Consider the following 22,705-nt stretch of genomic DNA (forward strand, 5'->3'; position numbering starts at 1 on the left):
GTTTCTGTTTTTGATTAATACCAAAAAGTACATTTTAATTCCGATTGTTCATCAGATTTTTCCCCCATGAGGGTGGGTGGGGAGATCCATTTTTTGACCAGCTCTAATTTGGTATTAAAAGCCCAGTGGCTTAAATCATGTGAAAATTGGAGCTTCCTGTACATTTCTAGCCCTTATAGTGGAAAAGAAAAGCTTGAAAACATGAGCCCTCAGGTTCAATAAACAGAAAATAAAGCTACCCCAAATTTCTTATTTTTTAAAAATCTCATGATTTTGGGGGGGATCCTGCCTCTTGGTGTTTGCATAGTTCGGGTTATCTGTATTTACCACATGGCAGCACTTACAGATACTTCACTTTCTTTTTTGGGGCGGAAAGGAAAGATGATATCAAAAGGAATTTGAAACTATTAAAATGTTGTGGGCAAAGAGGTGCTCTGAGGCATGTAAGAGACTTCCTTGCAGGGCATGCTAGATAACTACTTGTTAAAGCTAAAAAGGAATGACACCGATAGTGATTAGTGTTTAGCGTACACACGGTGAGGTTTAATAGATTTCTTGCTGCATGTAATGGAACGTATTCCAGTCATCCACCGGTTACTCCTATTCCCAGGGTTTCTAAACAAAGAGATGAGAGCTAAATTTGGCAGATTGAGGAACAGTGAACACAATTTTAATTCAAGAAATCCTCTTCTCCCCTCTGAAAGCAGGCCTGTATTCTTGCGGGGCTCTGCATACTGATGGCAGAATCGTGCTATCTCACGAGGGATGCACGGTAGGTTGTTTTTTTTTAAAAAAAAAAGCTGTTTGTGCTGGCTCAGCATTACAACATGTGATATTTTTTTCTGTTTGAATTCATGTAGGGTTGTGTGTTTTCAAACTCCTCTTTAATATTCAACATAATATTGTTTTCATTCACGTAAAATGAAAACTTTTATGAGGCCCACACTGCATTTCCCAAAACTTTCATCCTGTAGCTAGCACTCCACTAAACAACAGGCTCTGCTATGTTGTGATTCAGGTATGCTCCTTTCCTAGTCAGTGCCTGTCTGGTTTTCATTTTGGCAACACCTTTGGCTGACAAGAAACATCAAATCATAGACAGACAAGGGTCCTACCTTGTTTCTTTAATATCCTGGGACCAACGTGGCTACAACAGCACTAAAATGCCTACTAAAATCAAAGATGTCCATTTGTAGCAGGGGGTCTCCGATGCATTAGGCATTTAAAGTGTGATTCTGCCAGTACACCTGTACCTCGATATAACGCTGTCCTCGGGAGCCAAAAAATCTTACCGCGGTATAGGTGAAACCGTGTTATATTGAACTTGCTTTGATCCGCCGGAGTGCGCAGCCCCGCCCCACCGGAGCGCTGCTTTACCGCGTTATATCCGAATTCGTGTTATATCGGGTCGCGTTATATCGGGGTAGAGGTGTATTCTAAAAATTGTATCATGAGGTTCCAGGTTTCCAGTGACTCATTGGAATCCATAGACTCCATCCACGCACAGAGCAGGCAGACCCCTGCACCCACCCATAGCTTCTAGCAGTACAACTGAATGGAGGATGACAATTCCGTTTCATGGCAACTTTCAAGGGTTTATAATTTTTTATTCCACATTGGACCTGGATCCACCGGAAGGTACTGTTTTTATACAATCACATTTTGGACCATTTTCTGTGATTGTGTCAGAGCGTAGTCAGAGAAAAGCATGTTGATAAAAGCATAAGAACGGCCATACTGGGTCAGACCAAAGGTCCATCTAGCCCAGTATCCTGTCTACCGACAGTGGCCAATGCCAGCTGCCCCAAAGGGAATGAACAGAACAGGTAATCATCAAGTGATCCATCCCCTGTTGCCAATTCCCAGCTTCTGGCAAGCAGAGGCTTGGGACACCATCCCTGCCCATCCTGGCTAATAGCCATGGATGTTTGAATGGACCTATCTTCCATGAATTTATCTAGTTCTTTTTTTAACCCTGTTCTAGTCTTGGCCTTCACAACATCCTCTGGCAAAGAGTTCCATTGGTTGATTGCGTTGTGTGAAGAAATACTTCCTTTTGTTTGTTTTAAACCTACAGCCTATTAATTTCATTTGGTGACCCCTAGTTCTTGTGTTATGAGAAGGAGTAAATAACATTTCCTTATTTACTTTCTCCACATCCATCATGACTTTATAGACCTCTATCATATCCCCCCTTAGTCGTCTCTTTTCCAAGCTGAAAAGTCCCAATTTTATTAATCTCTCCTCATATGGAAGTTGTTCCATACCCCTAATAATTTTTGTTGCCCTTTTCTGAACCTTTTCCAATTCCAATATATCTTTTTTGAGATGGGGAGACCACATCTGCACACAGTATTCAAGATGTGGGAGTACCATGGATTTATATAGGGGGAATATGATATTTTTTGTCTTATTATCTATCCCTTTCTTAATGATGCCCAACATTCTGTTCACTTTTTTGACTGCTGCTGCACATTGAGTGGATGTTTTCAGAGAACTGTCCACAATGACTCCAAGATCTCTTTCTTGAGTGGTAACAGATAATTTAGATCCCATCATTTTATATGTATAGTTGGGATTATGTTTTCCAATGTGCATTGCTTTGCATTTATCAACATTGAATTTCATCTGCCATTTTGTTGCCCAGTCTCCCAGTTTTGTGAGATCCTTTTGTAGCTCTTCCCAGTCTGCCTGGGATTTAACTATCTTGAGTAGTTTTGTATCATCTGACAATTGTGCCACCTCACAGTTTATCCATTTTTCCAGATCATTTATGAATATGTTGATTAGGACTGGTCCCAGTACAGACCCCTGGGGGACACTACTATTTACCTCTCTCCATTCGGAAAACTGAACATTTATTCCTACCCTTTGTTTCCTATCTTTTAACCAGTTACTGATCCGTGAGAAAGCCTTCCCTCTTATCCCATGATAGCTGACTTTACTTAAGAGTCTTTGGTGAGGGACCTTGTCAAAGGCTTTCTGGAAATCTAAGCACACTATATCCACTGGATCCCCCTTGTCCACATGCTTGTTGATGCCCCTCAAAGAATTCTAGTAGATTGGTGAGGCATGATTTCCCTTTATGAAAACCATGTTGACTATTCCCCAACAAATCGTGTTCATCTAGGTGTCTGACAATTCTGTTCTTTACTATAGTTGCAACCAGTTTGCCCGGTACTGAAGTCAGGCTTACTTCCTTATAATTGCTGGGATCACCTCTGGAGCCCTTTTTAAAAATTGGCATCACATTAGCTATCCTCCAGTCATTTGGTACAGAAGCTGATTTAAATGATAGGTTACAAACTACAGTTAGTAGTTCTGCAATTTCACATTTGAGTTCCTTCAGAACTCTTTGGTGAATACCATCTGGTCTTGGTAACGTATTACTGTTTATTTTATCCATTTGTTCCAAAACTTCCTTTAATAACACCTCAATCTGGGACAGTTCCTCAGATTTGTCACCTAAAAAGAATGGCTCAGGTTTGGGAATCTCCCTCACATCCTCAATCGTGAAGACCGATGCAAAGAATTCATTTTGTTTCTCTGCAATGGCCTTATCGGCATGCAAGTCAAAATCTTGCTTTTGTCACTCTCCACTCAATTGCAAATAAATACCCTGTTACAAATGTTATGCTACATTGTGGCTTTAGGTACAGCACTGAACATGACATGACATGTATGTGGCATCACCCCACGAATAGTCCTTGGAGTCTTTGTGCCTTGGGGTATGTCTACCCTACCCACCGGATCGGTGGGCAGCAATCGATCCAGTGGGGGTCGATTTATCGCGTCTAGTATAGATGCGATAAATTGACCCCTGAGCACTCTCCCGTTGACTCCTGTACTCCACTGCCGCAAGAGGTGCAGGTGGAGTCGACGGGAGCGGCAGCAGTCGACTCACCGCAGTGAGTAGGTCTAAGTATGCCGACTTCAGCTACGTTATTCACGTATAACTTAGATCGATCTCTCCCCCCCCCCAGTGTAGACCAGGCCTTGGAGACACCCCACTGAGTGAGTCTTAATTCCCTTCCTGCTGCATCTTTGCATTTGGCAGGGGGTGTTAATTTTCTGCTGGTCTGTAGTAACAGCAAGGTAAGGCACATTCCATGCCAGTTTAGCAATGCTGGCTGATGAGTTGAGGGTGGGGGAATAATCTAGCGGCTACCCACTTTAAGCCTGTCTACCTACTCTACTTCTGAGTAATCTGAACCACAGGCTGGGCAGGCAATGCAGTAATCAAGGGAGATTCTTGTTCTGCCTCACTCCTGTCCATGGGCATGTAGTTCAGGGTAAAACCTAAACTAAGATTTATAAATATAGGGGACTCCCCTTGTCATGGGAACATAGTGTTATACTCTATAACTAATTTCTTTATACACACACACACACACACACACACACGAATTGCTTTAGTATTTTATCAGTTTTCTTAATGCTTGTAATGTCTTCCATCACCCTAATGTTTTTAATGTATTGTTGGAACAGGTATCCTTTTGTTAAGATGGGAATGATAGTTATAACCTTAGGATTTATTGTCAAAATGTGATACTTAACTCAGTTAAAACTACTTTCAGTTCTGTATATTTATACTGTTATGGGTGGGGGAAGTGAACAAATTGGCTGCATTGAGCATACAGTAATAAGTAAGACACCTTTACCGCTAGACTATAATACTGTTGAAACAAACCTGGCAACATCATTTGTTTTAGGATGTCAGGAACAACGAAATATTTCCTCATTTAGCCCGTCACTTGTGGATAGTCTCTTCACTTATTTCAGAAGATTCATCGAACTCACGGCTTGAGATCTGTGGTTGAGAGCAAGGATCACAAAATACATGAAGAGCATTGAGGAAGGGTTTAGTGGGGGAAGATTTATCACTATGCATGCCTGTGTGACTTCCCAGACATCTGTCTGTTGTCTTGGAGAGGGGGCACATTTGTAGCCTGCACAGGATGTATTAACCTGGCATGGTGTACTATAAGCAACAGAATCATGACATGGTCCTTCCTGAGTTTGTCTGAACATCTGGTTGGTATATGTGGAAATACATAAGACAGAGGCCAGGGTTATAACATGGAAGGAATCAGGCACATGCATGTCCTATAGGGCAGTGAAATGTGACTCCTATGGTGACCCTTACATGAGTCAGTGCTAGGGTTATTTTAAAGCAGATTGTAGAATCATAGAAGATTAGGGTTGGAAGAGACCTCAGGAGGTCATCTAGTCCAACCCCAACTAAATCATCCCAGCCAGGGCTTTGTCAAGCTGGGCCTTAAAAATCTCTAAGAACTGGATTTTACAATATCCTATGATTTCATGTCCTAGCTACAGCTGTAAAGAATTAGCAAGTCTAGAAAGAGTCCCCTCTTCAGAAATCCAGCTTTGTAGAAATCGCTGCTGTGCACTGATATGGGGGAGGGATAGCTCAGTGGTTTGAGTATTGGCCTGCTAAACGCAGGGTTGTGAGTTTAATCGTTGAGGGGGCCATTTAGGGATCTGGGGCAAAAATATGTCTGGGGATTGGTCCTGCTTTGAGCAGGGGGTTGGATTAGATGACCTCCTGAGGTCCCTTCCAACCCTGATATTCTATGATGTGTTTCTGAAGCTAAGATCCTGTTTAGCTCAACTTCATCCCCAGTTTCAGAAGGACTCTGCTGTTCTGGGTATATGCCCCCTTTGAGACCTGCCAATGATGACCTACTCTAAGTCGGCTTCAGATTTAGAATAAAAGGGGTAGCTTGGCATCTAACTTTCTTGATTCTTATCAGTGTATGTGAATTATAACCATCTCAACACACCATGGACAAGAGTGCTTTGTGTCTTTGAATTGAATTAGTTGGCCATTTGATGGGCAGAGAAAGAACCACAGATAAGTCAGGAGGTAAATTCCTGGAAGAGCATCAAGAAAATTATTCTTAATTCTCTGCCTTTGCAGAAGCACATGATCCTGCTCCAGGAACACCAGCTTCATCAATAGCTCTTTGCTCTTGTGGAGATGGCACAAAAGACAGACATGGAGAGGTACCTCTCTGGTGGCTTATTTGGGGGAGTAGATAGGAGAGGGAGTAGCAAGTGTGCACTCTAGCAGAAAAAGGTTCTCTTCTCCTGTCCGTGCTGGCAGCATTGTCCGTTATCTCTGATATTCTGGGACAATCAATAGAGGTGTTTGTAAATCTCACCTGAAGAAGGTTTTTACAGCCCATTAGTTCATGGATATGATAGAGCTTTGGAACCAGGGTACCTACAATCGGTGGGGACTTCTCTCCTAACATTCTCTCAGCAAAGGTGGGTCAGGAGTTGAGCTCGGTGTGTCTCATGGGATAGTGCTGCATTATAATAGGAGGAGAGGAAACACCAAAAGGCCTATAATTTTTTCTCAGGCCTCTCCTGTGAAGACAGGCCTTTTGGGACATTACTAAAGGGGTTCTTGCACCTAATGATATTGTTTCACTGTAATGCTGAGGTAGGACAGAAAGATGCTTGTAAAAGGACATGTGGCAAGTATCTGAAGGGTTAAAGCTGAATAAAGATAGAGTCCAGTCCCTTTCAATTGCCTGTGCTATGTGCTAATTATCAATGGCTTTCTTGTTCCCCTCTCAGAGCATTTGTGAGATAGCTCATGGTAAAAACCCTACTATAGTGCTGCTCCAAAAATTTTCAATTCAACTTTGTTCCATTAAAAGTTGACTTTTTTGTCAAAACCAAAATGTTTTGTGGAAATGTATCCGCTTGACAGTGTGTGTCGGGAAAGCATCTCAGTTCTAGGATGAATTTCTGGGGGAGGGTAAACACCACAGAATGGTTAGGGCAGCGGCTGAGATATGGGAAACCTAGTTTTCCCCTGTTCTCGCTCTCCGGCCAGTGAATATTGAATTATTTATACAAAGTGGAACAGCTCCAACAGGCAAGATTGAGGGAGACGGACTCTATAGCACCGTGTTTAGGGTACTTTGCCTTGGAATGTGAGAGTTACAGGTTCAAGCCTGTGGTCTGACTCAGTCTCCCACATCTCAGGTGAATGTCCTAACTGTTTTAATACTGGAATTCAAGAAGAGGCTGAATTTATGAAGACCTGTTATTTCCAAATAACAAAATGAATCATTTGTATTCATTTGATGTAGATTTTTTTGTACACTGGGTGTTTAGAAAAAGCAGCAGGATAAAATAATTATATTATCTGTAAGTGTCACCAAATATGATCACTCCTAAGGAAAAGTATGGTCCAGGTTTTAAGGTCTAAGAGAATATGAATACAGAAAGCTCAGCCCACCAAAATATATGTCTTGAGTGTGTCACTTTTGACGCATGGCAGGCTATTCTCTATTTCTCTGCCATATGCTATGGCTTTATGGCATTCCAGTGGCATACCATTTTGTAAGTGGGCTAAAAGCCACCTTAACTGTTAGACATGAGTGATGGTAGGTATTCCAGAGAGCTAGAAAATGAAGGGCATTCTAAATTACGAGCAAAATATTGAAATGGCAAAATGCCACTTCATGTAAAACAAACATGCCTGAGGCCAAGGCAATATGTCGTGATTTCTTGTACTTAAACTTGGTTTAGGGCAGCAAGATTCAGAAGCACACACAGATACTCAGGGAGGTGTCTTGTCTCCAGTGAATCCAAATTTTGGCTCCATTGGATGAAGTACAAGGAAGACTCCGTCCACAAGTGTATGTCAGCGGCTGTCTCTGGACTGGCTAAGAGTCTAATACTGTGTGAGGATTGGGTGGCCAGTTCTCTTATCCCTGAGAGCCAGGGTTTCGAAATGTGATACTGTGTGCTTTATTTTTACATTTTAATGCTGTTCAGAGGAGGTGATTTAAATAACATTATCTTAAAAGGAGGCTATTTTGCTCTTGGGCAGAGCTGAATCTGAATCAGAACGTTATTTTGGAGAGTCCTCCGTATGTATGGGGCCAGTATGTACCTATGATTAATTGGAGCACACCGTTCTATTGGCATGTTGAGCCATCTGATTTGGGGTTGCAGACAAGTAGAGGGAGGTCTAATACTTCGGGGGGCGGGGAGGAGTAGTTGCCTGCAAATATTTCTAATTACAGTGTGTTTCAAGTGAAAAATAGAGGCTGGATTGAGCACCTATTAAAAATCCGGCCCTTTAATAAACATGAAAATAATAAAGAGAATAGAGGTTAGGACCTCTGAAAAATGTTAGAACTCCTGTTCTACTTTAAGCAGCCTTTTAATTATTTCTTTTAATGTAAGTAATGATAAAATCTTCATGGTCTGCAGAACTTGCAGGATTATTTGAAATGTAATTAAAGAAAATATATTTGAAATAGGAGGCCCAGGATGATTCTGTGAGAAATACAGAATATATTTATCACTACACACTTCAGATCCTAGCAAGGAATAGTTTGCAATATAAGACCTAAGTCTTGCAATGAGCTTCATGTAGGTGGCCCCTAAATCTCTAAAACAATCTCTGCTTGTTTAGTAACTAACAATCACAGTATAAACAAATATCCACCGTTCCCTTAATTTCCCCCATGCGGCCCCATTGAAAATAATGAGGTTAATGTCAATGGATTGTACCCATACAATCCACCTATCTTTTTTATTAGGATTTTATACTGATTTCCATCATTGTAGTATCTGAGCATGTAAAGCAGATTAGCAATAGCTTAACCCCTAGCAGACTTCATGGAGTTCTGGACTATAAAAAGGGGGAATGATCAGACTCCGAATGAGAAGATTTTAAAGAACTGCAGAAGTACCTGCAACAATTGGAATTAAGTGTTAATACCCACATATCCGCATTGAATTCTATCAGTTGCAAACACGCTGGCCTTGAGTTTTTCTAGTTTTGTCATGAGATGTATGCGATTTGATAGCAAACAATTCTTGTAAGTAATGAGGGTATTTTACTGCAGGTAGTCTGTGGGAATTGTAAAGTCCCTTTATTGTCAGAGAATAGGCAAGTACAATATTCAGGACACAAATGCATTTTATTATTGGATCAGCTTTTTCTATTGTTAGAAAATGTAATAAAATTCTTTCATTGGGTTACATAATCAAGTTCTATTAAATTAAATATTCAGGGTATTGATTAAATTCATTTTGCATCTTGGATGAGATGAATGCCAAGTACCTAGTATTTGAAGCATTGTATGAGTTTTATATTCGGTTTACATTACATCTGTCTACACAAGGTTTTTTTTGTCCATTTATTGATACGTGAAGTGCGTTGTGGTGTTCCCAGTGCCCTGGTTATTGGGCAAGAGTACATCAGAAAAAAACATCATCCCAATTAAACTTGTGAGTCCACTCTCAGCACAGAAGCCATTGATTGAATGGAGATGGAATTTCTTATCTTTAGTAATGATAAGCAGAACAGAGTTGAACCACATTGCAAGAGTGTTACAGGTAATCATGGGCTAGAACTGCCCTTTCTGCAGGTGCTCTCTAGATAAATTAAGTTGTTTTTCTCTAGGCCTGTTGGTCTAATACATTAAAGTCAAGATTTTCAAAAGTGATTAGTAACTTTCGTTGCCCAAGTTGAAACACCTCTATGATTTTCAGAAATACCTGGGCACACAAAATCACAAGTCACTTTTAAAAATCTTGCCTAAATTCATTTAACTCTGTAACGTTTTAGAGGTGTATTGGTCTTTCTTTGGCTAGCTGAAAATAACATTATGGGGAGAAGTCACCATCAATTGTTTTGGTGGAGCCAGCGCCAGTGACGGGCATTCAACTGAAAAGAAAATACTTCACAGCCATGCCACTTTCACTTATTGCAAGCACTGGCATCGATCACATGATGTTCCGCTGTGCTCACCCCAAACTGACCTTGCTGCCAAGGCTATGAAATCAGGATGAGGGTCACCTTTTTCCATCGATTGGGCTCCTTTTGCCAAGTTGCTTGACAGTTGCCCATATTTCTGTAACTTCGACTGTGTTTCCAGAGCTCTGGAAGCTTTCCTGATTGATAGCACTAACAAAAAAAGCACAGAGCTAATTAAATCACAGTATTGCTGCCCAACGCGACAGTCAGAGGCTGACCTAATTTTGACACTACAAAGCTTATCAGGAGAGTATCTATTAAGTTAGAGGAAACATAATTCTGTTTCTAAGAACAGTGAGATTTTTTTTCCTTATAACTCATTACGCTGCTGTTTATTGTTCCCCCTGCTGGGCAAAGTATTAAAAACTTATGATCTATGACATATGGTCTGTGTCTGCCAGTATCTGCTTCTCGAACAGTAGGGATGCTCCAGTTTAAAGGAGGAATGGGGAAAAAGGCCATGTTATTTCTTCAGACAGAAATATGCTATTTCTTGGATTGTCATCTTTTAAAGTTTTAATTTCCTTTTCATTGTGATTTGAAATAATACAAAAAAAATCATGGTTGCAAATCATTAGTTAAGCATCGGAATCCGATGTACTAGTTAAAGTGATGCACTTTAGAGCGTGGGAAGCAGTAAACTTGCTTTGTCGTTGGAAAAATAGAGTAGCAAATCATGCTAAAGGTTTCATACGAGTTATTTCTTATTGAAGGCACTGTGCACTCCAGTTTTACACTGAGATGCCCTAGAGTCTAGGACCTAAATAAATCAATATGCTAGAGACCTGCACGTTTCTGCAGGAATATTCAAGGAAAGAGAGGAAAGACTTGTGCTTTTAACCTGCTATGTAAAAATTCAAAAACAAGATAGCACAGGAAACTTTTTCAGTTTATAGTAGTTTTCCCTCCTGAAAGATAAGTGTGGGCAAATGAGGGGCAAAATTAATGAAGGGTCTGTGATCATCTAAAAAACTGATTGTACTGGGATTGGAGAACAATGAATGAGGATCAGATTTTATCTATTTGAATGGCCAGTAATGGTTTTGTATTACAAGTGCGCTGGATACCACGGGTGACCAGACTCCTTCATTGGCTAGGATGGTCATAAACGTTGTTGCCTTGGCCTGATATTTTTTTTTAAAAAGGGCATTGAAATGTCCTCTTTCTTTGGTTATTTATATAGGTAAGAAAACACATTTTACATTTTGGACCCAATCCTGTTTTAATTGAAGACAAAGGACAAAATCAAGCAGACTTAATTGGCAGTAGGATGCAAAACAGACATGAATTGGGCACTTTCATTTTGTCTCCATTAGTGCAAGAAGAGGTAGACCAGACTGTCTTTGAAAATTCTGCATCTCTCCTAATCTTTCAATACAAACATGTTTTAGTGGAACTGGTTCCACGAGAAAACTATCTACGATCAAGAATTTTTAGATCTTTCCCAAAGCATCAAAATGCTTGACCACTCTACTCAAAACCCAAATGACCTGCTGTGGTTTGATTTTTTTTTTTTTGACTCAGTCCCATTCAGACGGAAGTATCTCCAACACCAAAGGTTAAAATAAGAAAGTGAGGCCCTATTTAAAAAAATAATACATTTTGGATTTTATTTGTCTTCTGGTTTTTGAGCCTTTGGGGTGCACAGGGGTCATATTTTCATTTTCTCATTTCATTCTCATTTTCTCTCCAATCACCAAGCCTAGAAACTTACTTTAAAAAAAAAAAAAACTGGGATTATCATGTATTAACACAACTCCTGTGACTGACATACATTCCGTAAATCAGTGGTTTTCAACCCTGTGGGTCCATGGACTACGTCTAAGGGATTTGGGAAGATGGTCGTTACCATAGAACAGTGGTTTTCAATCAATGGTCAGTAGACCCTGGGGGTCCACGAACTATGTCTAAGATTTCCAAAGGGGTCCACACCTCCATTCAAAATATTTTAGGGGTCCACAAATGAAAAAAAGGTTGAAAAGCACTGCCATAAATCCTACAGGACCCAACGTTCTGATTGTTATAAAAATTATTTGGTATTACTTGGGCCTGCTAAAGTCTAAACACAGACGTTGTGTTCCCTGTAGGGACATGGTACCTTGCCCCCACAGTGAAATGAAAAAATAAACTTTAACCTGCACGCTTCTCTGGTTCATTGCTCATCCCCGCATCAGTTTAATCCTTTGTCCTGCTTTCCTTAAATGTGACCAGTTACCTGCATATGTCTTCAAGTTCAGTGGCAGACCCCATCCTCTCCAGAATCACACTTGCTTGTTGATCATTGCCCTTGTACAAATACATTTTGAGATCTGTCAGCTAGCCAGTTTTTAATCAGTATACTTTGTGCCATGTTAATTTTACATTCGTTTTTAATCAAAATGTCGTGTGCTACCAAGTCAAGCACCTTACAGAAGTCTAAATATATTACACCAATACTATTACCTTTACCAATTGAACTTGTAATCTCATCCAAAAAAAAAAAAAGATATCAGGTTATTCGAGAGGCTCTATTTTCTATAAACCCATGTTGATTGGTATTGCTTAATTACTGTCCTTTAATTCTGCGTCCTGTGTCAATCTCTCTATTATCATGCCTGGGATCAATGTCAGGCTGACAGGCCTATAATTATCAGGTTCATCCATTTACCCTTCTTAAATATTGGCACAACATTCACTTTCTTCCAGTCTTCTGGAACTTAGCGCTTCCAGGCTTATAAAAATCGACAGTAACAGTCCAGCTCTTCAGCCAGCTCTTAAGTCCTTCATAACTTGAACACCAACCCTTCCACTGTGACTGCAAAGGGAACACTAGATGCTCAAAGAGAAGAATTCTGCTATAGGGAAGGGTGCGCCATCAACTTCAGAACTGAAACTAACGAAAGTCTAACAGGAATGACCAAGTTATTTGTGCCCAGAAACCAGATACGGGCCTGCATATAAGGTATTTGTTTGTATATCTCAAATAATGGTGCATGCCAGGCTTTGAAAAGTAACTCAGAAAAGCGCAGTGTAGAAAACAACTTGACATCATGATATATTTTCTGTCTTTGAATGGGTGGCAGAGACGGTGGACCTGCTGGAACTCTGAGAGATGACAGAACGTAGCTGCTGTTTGTAAACTAAACTTATCCAGTACAAAGCTGAGGAAACGGCAGCTTTAAAAAATAAGGCTTAGTTCAAAAAGCTCCAGCCAGGTTCTTTTGCAAACATCGCTTCCATCTTCAAAGCCAGCCAGCAGCATCCACTCATGTGTCAATTTCAAAGGCTCTGTTGACAGATGTGGAGTCACTTCACAGTGAGCTGCCATGGTCCTGACAGCAGCTACAAAATTTAGGATCTAAACACTTCCTAATGCCTGCCATGCTTTAAAATCAGTGTGATCAAAATACGTAATGAACCTAGAAATACCATGTTGGAAGGGGAGCCATATGTTTTCCTAATGTCTTTTCTCGTCCTGGTTTTTCATTGGTGATTGGCTATGAGGGAAAGTGATGTTGTGAAATATGTCCCAAGCCATGTGGGTGCACCGGGGAGTGCACATGTTCAGGAAACTATAGCCCCAGCCATTCAGGATATGTCTACAGCGCAGATGGAGTGAGCCTCTTAGCCCAGGTAGACAGATGCACCTTAGTTGGGCTCAAACTAACATGCTAAATAGAGCAGTCTGGATGTTACTGGACCAGCTGAGCTCTGGCTAGCACTCCGGAGGTCAGACCCAGCGGATTGGGAGGGTTTGGACTCAGGTGGCTAGCCTGAACCACCAGCAGTTTTGCAACATCCATATGGCTATTACTAGCTCGAGCTGAGCTAGCAGGAGTCTCGCTACCCAGGCTAGGAGGTATGCTCCCAGCTGCAGAGCAAACATACCTTCAGATTCCTAAAGTCATGCACTCAATAAGGTGGTTGTGAGCCATCATAATCTGATAGCACCCTCTGCTGGTCAAACGGCAATCATTTTTATCTTAAAGAGGACCAAAGGTCCTACTTCCTAGAGAACTGGTGGCTTATTTAGAGGAGGTTTAGGGAGAAAATGGTTATAGGTTAGAACTTGAAGTCCGCCTTGGGCTCTGGGTCTGGATACAAACCCTTCCAACATCTGAGGGTCTTGGATCTGGGTGTAAGGATCAGGTACATCGCTACTATCGAATTAGACCCACATGAGTGTTTTTGATGCCGGTGTTCAGCAAATTAATTATTTTTCCCTCTGAGGTATTTTCATTTAACATAAAGTTTTAGGAATATAAGTGGGCAAGCAGCCTGCCCCATAGCCAGTGGAGGTTGGCCCTCCTATCATTTTCCAGTCACAAGTGTATTATTTAATTTTTGTAGCGGTAAAGCACCCTCTTGAGCAGGTGGCTTTCCCATTGGCTCCTAAGGTTCTGGGTTCGACGCAGCTCAGCCCTCTCCTTGTGTCCTCTGTGCCCCAGACACAAGGCCCCTGTGTCAGACTACCTACTTGGGGACGTGGTTTCCTCCAAGTGCATTCCATCCAGGTTTGATAATGCTGGCAGGTGCCATTGTTTTGCAGCTGAAGTCAGAGAAGTCGCTCAGATAAATGGGAAGAATGTAATTCATGCAAAGAGGAGGCTTGGCTCATCTAGGCATAATTCGGGGCAATGCAGAACTGCGCGGCTCAGGACAGCCCTAGACAATGGGGGTACTCAGCCTCAGGATGCATAGTTCCTCTCCATGGCACGAAGGTGCAAAGCCAGTGCGCCCATTACCACATATCTTTGTGAGATGCAGCCTATTCCTTCCCCCCACCTCTGGGGAGACTGGGGAGAACCTAGGCGGAGGTGGGGATTTGCCTGCAGCCTGCCCCATCTGACTCCTTCGAGGGGCAGTGGACCCCAAGGGAGCAGTTTCTATACTCCCCGGAGCACAGGGCTTGCTGTTCTACTCAGGCCTCGCACAGGCTGCACGAGGCTCACGACACGCTGGCCCCACCCTCTGCACTGCCTCGTGCGTGGCACATTGCACAAAGGCCGGACACAGCGTGATCCCAGAACTGCGCTCCTGGAGCCTCTCACAGTATGAGGACCATTAACACAATGGTCTCGTGCTGCACGTCTGCTTGAACAAACAGCTTGAGAAGACTTAAGTGGGGTGACTGTCAATTGAAGCAGCTAGTGAACCTGGCTAGTTTCCGTGAAACACACCCCTTTGTTACAGTGAGCTACTAAAGACACACAAGTCCACACCCTTTATGTGGGGAGAGCTGTAACGTAAATGACTTTATTATTACTCGGACTAATAGATTAGTAAGGCTGAGGACACGGTGATCGTTAGGGGTTAGATTGTGATGCCTTTACTCATGTTGAATGTACCTTATGCCCCAAGTCATCTTGCTGGAGTCAATGAGGCGGCATAAGGTTTTACTTAGGGCTGGTGTATATGGGGAAGTTAGTGCACAGCAAGCTAGTGTGCGAATTCAGAGCACCCTTGCTACTCCACACTAACTCCCTCTGCACGTTCACGTTACGAGCGAGGGGCATGATTCCCCGGCTTGTGTACCCACGCTCACGCCAGCCGCCGTTGAGCTAGCACACGTATAAAGAGCAGCAGGACCACAGGAACCTGGGGAGCGGCAGCAGACTCACAGCTTTGCCATGCTGAGTACGTACCTGCCTGAATCCAGTGGGGACAGACGTGGCATGGCTAAGCCACACCTCCACCCATGCTACCGTGGCTACACTATTTACACTTGCACTGACTCGATGGCACTAGCACGAGTATGTGTACGTGAGCAGGGGAATCACACCCCTAGCTTGTAGTGCAGATACAGCCTAAGAGTGCGCCCTCGGGTGGTTTAGCTTAATATGCTTCCAAAGTGCAGTGCACATAGAAGCATTCTCAGAGCACAGCAAAAGTGTCCACACAGCGAGTTAGTCCGGAGTAGGTAGTGAGCTGTAAATTCACACCCTCGCTTGCTGCACATTAACTTCCCATGTAGACCAGCCCTCAGTGTGAGCATGGGAAAATGACACAGATCTTTAATTTCTTTCTTGCAAGCAATAAACATCACCTTAGGCCAAGGGGAGTCTATAGGTGGACTGTGGGCTAAATTTGGACCACCAGATGCTTTTGAAAGGACCCCGACATCTTTTTATTTACTTGTTGTTGTTGTTGTTGTTGTTGTTGTTGGGGTTTTTTTTTTTATTTATCTGGAGTCTGGACCTTGACTATACCTTGACCAAGAAATTTGGACCTTGACAAAAAATAATTGACTATCGTAGCCCTAACGTCTCAAAGAAGCCATCCCAATAATAGTGTAGTGACGGGCCCTGTTGGGCACAATCCAATTCCTCTTTATGTGGACAACTCTGGGTATTGGGAGAGAGGGAATTCTGAGAGAGACCCCAGGACTCTGAGTAGAAAGAGAGAGAGAGAGAGAGAGATTAGTTCTCTCTCTCCTTATGTAGCTGCTGTCTAATCTTTAGAATATATTGGGTATAACGTGTGTGTATTGACTCACTCATTCTACATAGAAGGTAACTGGTTTCCATGGGTGTTGTATCCTTTTTGATTGGAGCTACTTTTGTCAGAGTAGTGTCCAAGGAAAACAATGAGTGATATTCATCCCAGAGGACATGAACTCAGAGTGCCTGGAAGGTAATTTGCGTTCATGCCTATTTGCTTATTTGAGATGGTCTAACTGGAATCTTGTTGCTGCTTGTTACTCATGTGGAAAACCTTCAAAACTAATATTCACCTTCTATCATTTGAGTTGTGAAAACCTGATTAACAAAGGGATCCACTCCATTATAAATAAAGCGATAACGTTCAGCCTGTGCCCTTGGGATCGGTGAGCAACAAGGCCAGATTTCTTAAACACTTACCAAAAAGGTTGGCATAGGCCAAGCAAACTGAAAATGATTTTAAATAGAGTGGATTGCAACAGATGCAATTCAGGGTAGATAAGAGAAAGGGAGTCAGTTATACTGGCCTTAACTATCTTATTCTAGTCCTGTTCATTCATGCTGTCTGGACAACTTTGCCTTAGACTCATTTTCTTAAGACTTCCAGGGTCAGATACTTAAAATATCAGAAGCCTTACACCTGGCTGATTATTTGAGCCTGGATTTCTGCTCAGGTGCTAAAACCCTGATCTGCAAAGGTTTAGGGACACGCTTGGTGCATAAAGTTATGTGGTGTGACAAAGGCGGACCTGAAAGACAAGGTGGGGGAGTTGATGTCTTTTATTGGACCAACTTCTGTGGGTGAGAGAGACACGCTTTTGAGCTTACAGATTCTCTCTCTAATATCCCGGGACCAACAGTGCACACAACAACAGTGCACACAACAACAGTGCATACAGCCATTAAACTCAGGTCCTGGCTGTTCTGGAAGAGTGTTTGGAGGATGGTATATTAGTCTTAGAATGATTAAAGCTCTTTTTCCTATAAACTGAAAGAGGTTAGCTCAGGTTAATTGTGAACACCTGAGTCTAATTAAGGGCAGCCTGGGACCTTAAAAACCAGCTCCAGTGAACAGGCTACGAGGAGACATGAGATGCAAGCTGCAGAAGGGTTGTGTGCGGCAAGGGGAAAAGGCGTCTCCTAGGTGAAGAGCTGTTTTTCCCTATAAGGGAAATCTTGTGTTATTTCTGTCTGGGGAGAGGACCTTGGTTCGCAGCATAGCTGGGCTCAGGGGGAGTGAAAGAGGATGGCTGGTGATAGGTAGTCAGCGTGAGGAGAGGCAGTTCTCCAGTGGGAGTGAGGCAATTTAATATCTTTTGTTTCTGTTTAAAGAACCCCCCGGCCAACCTATGGGCCTACCCTCTGAATACTGTAAATAAACCAATGTCCAGTACTAAACCTCCAGAGTGGGACTGATTTACCACAGGCTTCCTCAGCGCCGGAGGGAGAAACACTGGGCCCTGATGTGACGAAAGAGGGGCGTTCTCACAGTGTAAAGTTAAGTATGTGCGTAAGTCTTTGCCGTATCAGAGCCTACTTAGCCTCCATTCGGTGAGGCCAGAGCTGAGCTTCCAGGTCATCAACAAAATGGGCTGCTCAGGCCCATTCCTCGGAGCTCCTTTGGGCCAAGACTTGGCCACCGGATCTCATTTCACTGTCCTGCAGGCTTGGGCCAGGCTCTCTGACTGAAGGGCCACCAGCAGGTTAACAGTCGGGTTTGCCCCTAATAACTAATAGCATCGCTCCGGAGAGTTTTAAAGCTGACTTACGTTTTATACATCTGATTTATCTTTTGCCATTTCTGCCATTTATTGTCTTGTTATATTTCATTCAGCGAGGGCACCGTAATGAGTACTTGACCTTCTCCTCCTATTGATCTGCTGGTGTGGAATTTGAATGAGGGGGAATTGCATGGCTCGGAATTACTGACATTCCATAGAACCATTGTTATTCTCTCCTGGACTAGTAAAACAGTACTGTGAGTTGTGCATCCGATATGACAACCATTGTAGTTTTCCGGCATAGGTGACACATGCTACACATGTGGGACACATGGAAACATTTCACTTTTCTTAGTGCAGGTTAAACATACCAGGAAAATGGAATCTGTCCTAAATGAAACTCTGGTCCTGCTCCTGGTCCCAATGAAGTTGATGGATGTTAATATTCACTTTAAATGGGAGTAGAATCAACCTCGTTGTGCTGATTACTTTATTTTAGTGGTTCAATTAAAGCTTCTTATTTACCTAATAAGTGTTATACAATTAGAAAGCTATATAATAAAAAGAACAAAAATGGAAAGTTGATTTTGGAAAGGAAAACAAAAATAATGAGAGTGCAAATGAGTCTGAAAAGGCATCCTTTAGGGCACAGCTGGATATACATAAATATTACAGCCAATTTTCATGGCACTGAACTTGTCCCTCACAGCCTACTACTGCTGTCAGCTAATGGAGTTAATCTTTCATGTGGGAGGATGCTGTGCTGTGGTGCTAAGGTCCCTGTATTCAAATCCTGCTGGTGACCCCTGGGCCCCTGGCCACAGGTGAGTCCCAAACTGTGACCCAGCCTCTTCCAGTAGCCGGATCGCTATTGTGTTTTAGTGCCATATTTCAGGGCAATATGTTTGCAGTTAAACATCTTTCTCTTTCAGTGTTAGCCGTCACGCTGTGTCTTCCACTGTTCTTGAGGTTCGCCATGTGTAAAGAATAAGAAATGGCATCATCAAACAAAGGTGTCAGTCCTACTAAAACTTACCTTTAATGCCAGTGGATGCTAATCTAGGTTGGGAGATAGCCACAGTAGAAATGGGCTTGGGCCAAACATTGAGTATCTGGATTTTGGATCTGAACTTTCCGTAAGTTTGTTGTTTTCAAGTTCCAGGCACCCATCTCTACCATAAAATATGGACAAAAGGCGACACCGATTGGATAGGTCACAGACATGGGAGTGGGATAATCAGTGAATCTGAACACTGGTTCTAACCTAGTCCAGAAGTCGGTATGCTTCAGACTGTCCCATGCCTTTGCAAAGCAAGCAGGCGATTTCAGGCCAGTCGTTACGGTAAGGGTGTCTGAAAAAGCACCATCCTAACTGTGCCCCGTATTGGCAGCCTCACCGGAGAGCCCAACAGCTGAATGGGCAGGAGGCTGAAGTCCTGGCATCTGTAGCAGAATCCCCACCAGGGCAAGGGTGAGCCTGGTTTGTGAGGCTGTGAGGGCAGATCTGCAATGCCCCTGCAGCTCTTGTGCGCATACCTCAGGGATGTCCTTTTGGAGTCTCTTGCAATGGAAGGGAAAAACAACTAAATGAAACACCAGAGATGAAGCTGTTATCTGGTTCCTTGTTTATGGCCCTGCTTTTTATGGAGGGTGGAGGGGGGTGGAGCAGTGGGGGAGGGGAAGGTGTTTAGAGGAAGTCTGTGTGAGTAGTGATATAACTGATTTTGCAACCAAAAACAGAGTATTGGATTCTTCCATCAGAGAAGGGCCTTACCCCTCACGTGAACTCAGACTTTTGTCACTGAGCTGGGCTGTGTATGGCTGGGACTGTGTCTAGCAGTTGTTTCTGGGGGGACAAGGGGCAAGGTGCTGTGCGGAAACATTTTACTGACATGTTTCTCTTTCTGCTGGTTTGACAGCCCCACCCACAGTGCGGATCGTGCACTCAGGCCTGGCGTGTAACATCGAGGAGGAGCGCTACTCGGAAAGGGTATACACCATCCGCGAGGGAGAGACTCTGGAGCTCACCTGCTTGGTGACGGGCCATCCTCGGCCACAGGTGAGTCCCAAACTGCGACCCAGCCTCTTCCAGTAGCCAGATTGCTATAACTCTCCTGTCGTGCGCACTTGTAGCCATTTCAGGTCATCTTGTTTGCAGAGGTATTGGTGAGACTTGCTCTTATAAGTGCTGGACTCTCTTGAGTGCAATGAAGCTCGTTTAGCCCAATTAGTGTCACAGTGTGACCAGGCCCTGAGCATGGGATTGCTCTAGCTCATGGTTTCCAAACCTGGCGTTGCAGGCAAGTTTCAAGGGATTGCAACCACCCTCCTTTTTTTTTTTTGGCTAGAAGGGATGGGATCCTGAAACTTATGGCAGTGGGTTCCTGAAACTCTTTTTGTTGTAACTTCATGCTATGGAAGAGTTTGAGAACCACTTGTCTTAATGAACCTCACATTAAATGTTGCTCAGTTTGCTAGTGACTCAAAGCACGTACAGTGCCTGGAAAATAATAAACATATGAAATAAAACACCAGGATAAGCAATTGAAGCAGATGCATACATAAGCCCAAGGGACATCTAGATTTCTTTCTGGAGCAGGAAGGTTGACCAGAACAAGGAAGCTGCAGAGATGTATACAAATGAAACATAATTAAAAAAAAAATCAAACCAACCTTTTCAGATCTTCAGGTTTCATGTTTTTCATGGACACATTTTAAGCAAAGGTTCTGGTTAGTTCGTGTTCTGTCCAGGCTGATTCTTCTGCCCCTACTCTGCACACCATTAGTTAATTTAATGAAACCAAGGTCTTTCAAACTCTAGACCTTGGAGAAAGTGTGGTTTATTCCTTTTCATTTTCCTTCCTTTAGCTTCTCAGACCTGCTTTTTTTTGTGTGTTTCCATCCATTTCTTCATTCCCCTGCTTTCTGAACCCATCTCTTCTTTGCTTGTTCTGACGGTCTTTCCCTTCTGCTGCATCCACTTCCTCCTTTCTGTCTGTGGACAAGGGAGTTGTATTGGGAAGTTGGAGATATGTGGGGGGTGAGGAATGAGGGTAGTAGACACAGCTTTCAAAAGACAGACCTTGAAGGGGTTCACAATAGGGATAGGCTAATTCTTGGTCCCGATCTCAGGACTAAAGACATAAAAAGCTAATCAGGCTGTCCAACTAAGACCACAGTTGGAATGTGTCTGACAGCTTCTTTCCTAGCCAAGCTCACCCATTCAGATATATTTTGTAGCTACCATTAGCAACCTAATAAGATTAATCAAATAATATGTTGTTTCAATAAAGTAGCAGGGAACAAAATTCTATGGTGTGAATTCTTTCTATAGCATTTTGAACACTAAAATATAGACTTGCAGAGAGCTCTTTACAGTCATGATGAATTAAACTTATCTCTCTTTCATGAGGCTCAGTTTTGCCGTCACGCATGGAACTTGTATTGCAATAAGTGGGAGTTTTGTGATGTGTGGTTCGCTGAGCCGGGAATTGGGACAGTGAATTCACTGCGGGTGGCTATATTACAACAGAAAAACTTCAAAAACAGACTCCAAAGAGAGACTGCTGAGCTAGAATTGATATGCAAACTAGACACAATCAACTCCGGTTTGAATAAGGACTGGGAATGGCTGAGCCATTACAAACATTGACTCTATCTCCCCTTGTAAGTATTCTCACACTTATTATCAAACTGTCTGTAGTGGGCTAGCTTGATTATCACTTCAAAAGTTTTTTTTTTCTCTTAATTAATTGGCCTCTCAGAGTTGGTAAGACAACTCCCACCTGTTTATGCTCTCTGTATGTGTGTATATATATCTCCTCAATATATGTTCCATTCTATATGCATCCGAAGAAGTGGGCTGTAGTCCACGAAAGCTTATGCTCTAATAAATTTGTTAGTCTCTAAGGTGCCACAAGTACTCCTGTTCTTCTTTTTGCGGATACAGACTAACACGGCTGTTACTCTGAAACCTGAATTCACAGGAGATCTTCAATCTAAAACCTGGTGCTCTTCTCCCTGGAAATATTTTTGAAATATAGATGTTTAGAGGTTCATTCTATAATTGTTTGCATTCTAGGGTGGGGTTCAAAATTGCTCAGTATTAGCCTAAAATGGCCCCCGTTGAAGAGTTATGTCAGCACTATGCAACTTTGAGAATTCCCCTCATGCAGTCAATAATCACAGTCAAGTAAGGGCAAATTCTGTTTGTTGCGATCAACAAATGAATACAGATGACAAATAGAAGACACTTTTCTTCTAAATTTGGTGAATCTCAGTACAGCATGTGCGAGGCGAGGGGAAAGAAGCCATGCATAGATTCACTGCTCAAAATTCTTTCCAAATGAAAAAAATAAAGAGGGTTGTAAGTCAATTCCTTTTTATGTTATGTTTTGGGGGGGTTTTGTTCAGTGTTTGCAATACCTCTTAAAAGTAGGAAGTAACATTTATTTCCTTGCTGACTTTATCCTCTTTGGCAAATAGAGATTTCTTTCGCTCCACCTTTTTTTTTTTTTTTTTTTTTCTCAGTTGTCGCAGTCCTCTAACATTAGTGGTGTGATTAAATGTCAGTGAAGCTGTAGGGAAGGGCTTTTGCGACTTTCTGATGCTGTTGTGCTGGCTGATTGGTTCCCCATTAGCTGAATTTAATTCCCTGAATAAATATTAACTCTGCTTTAAAGATACCGGTACATATTTTTTATATATCCCACATTCTAAAATACTGTGTAAGAGAGGAGAACGACTAGAGA

The 22,705-nt window shown here is 42.4% G+C and overlaps 1 protein-coding gene across 3 annotated transcripts in view; it reads left to right on the forward strand.

Moving 5' to 3' along the window:
* Positions 1-22,705, forward strand: part of MDGA2 (MAM domain containing glycosylphosphatidylinositol anchor 2) — a 615,965-nt gene that overhangs the window by 205,336 nt on the left and 387,924 nt on the right. For all 3 annotated transcript variants that reach the window (XM_054027277.1, XM_054027279.1, XM_054027276.1), the window contains exon 2: positions 19,874-20,013. In XM_054027277.1, the coding sequence (XP_053883252.1) occupies positions 19,874-20,013 (140 nt within the window). The remainder of the gene's footprint in view (positions 1-19,873; positions 20,014-22,705) is intronic.

This window comes from Malaclemys terrapin, chromosome 4 (assembly GCF_027887155.1).
Source record: "Malaclemys terrapin pileata isolate rMalTer1 chromosome 4, rMalTer1.hap1, whole genome shotgun sequence".
Classification (NCBI taxonomy): domain Eukaryota; kingdom Metazoa; phylum Chordata; order Testudines; family Emydidae; genus Malaclemys; species Malaclemys terrapin.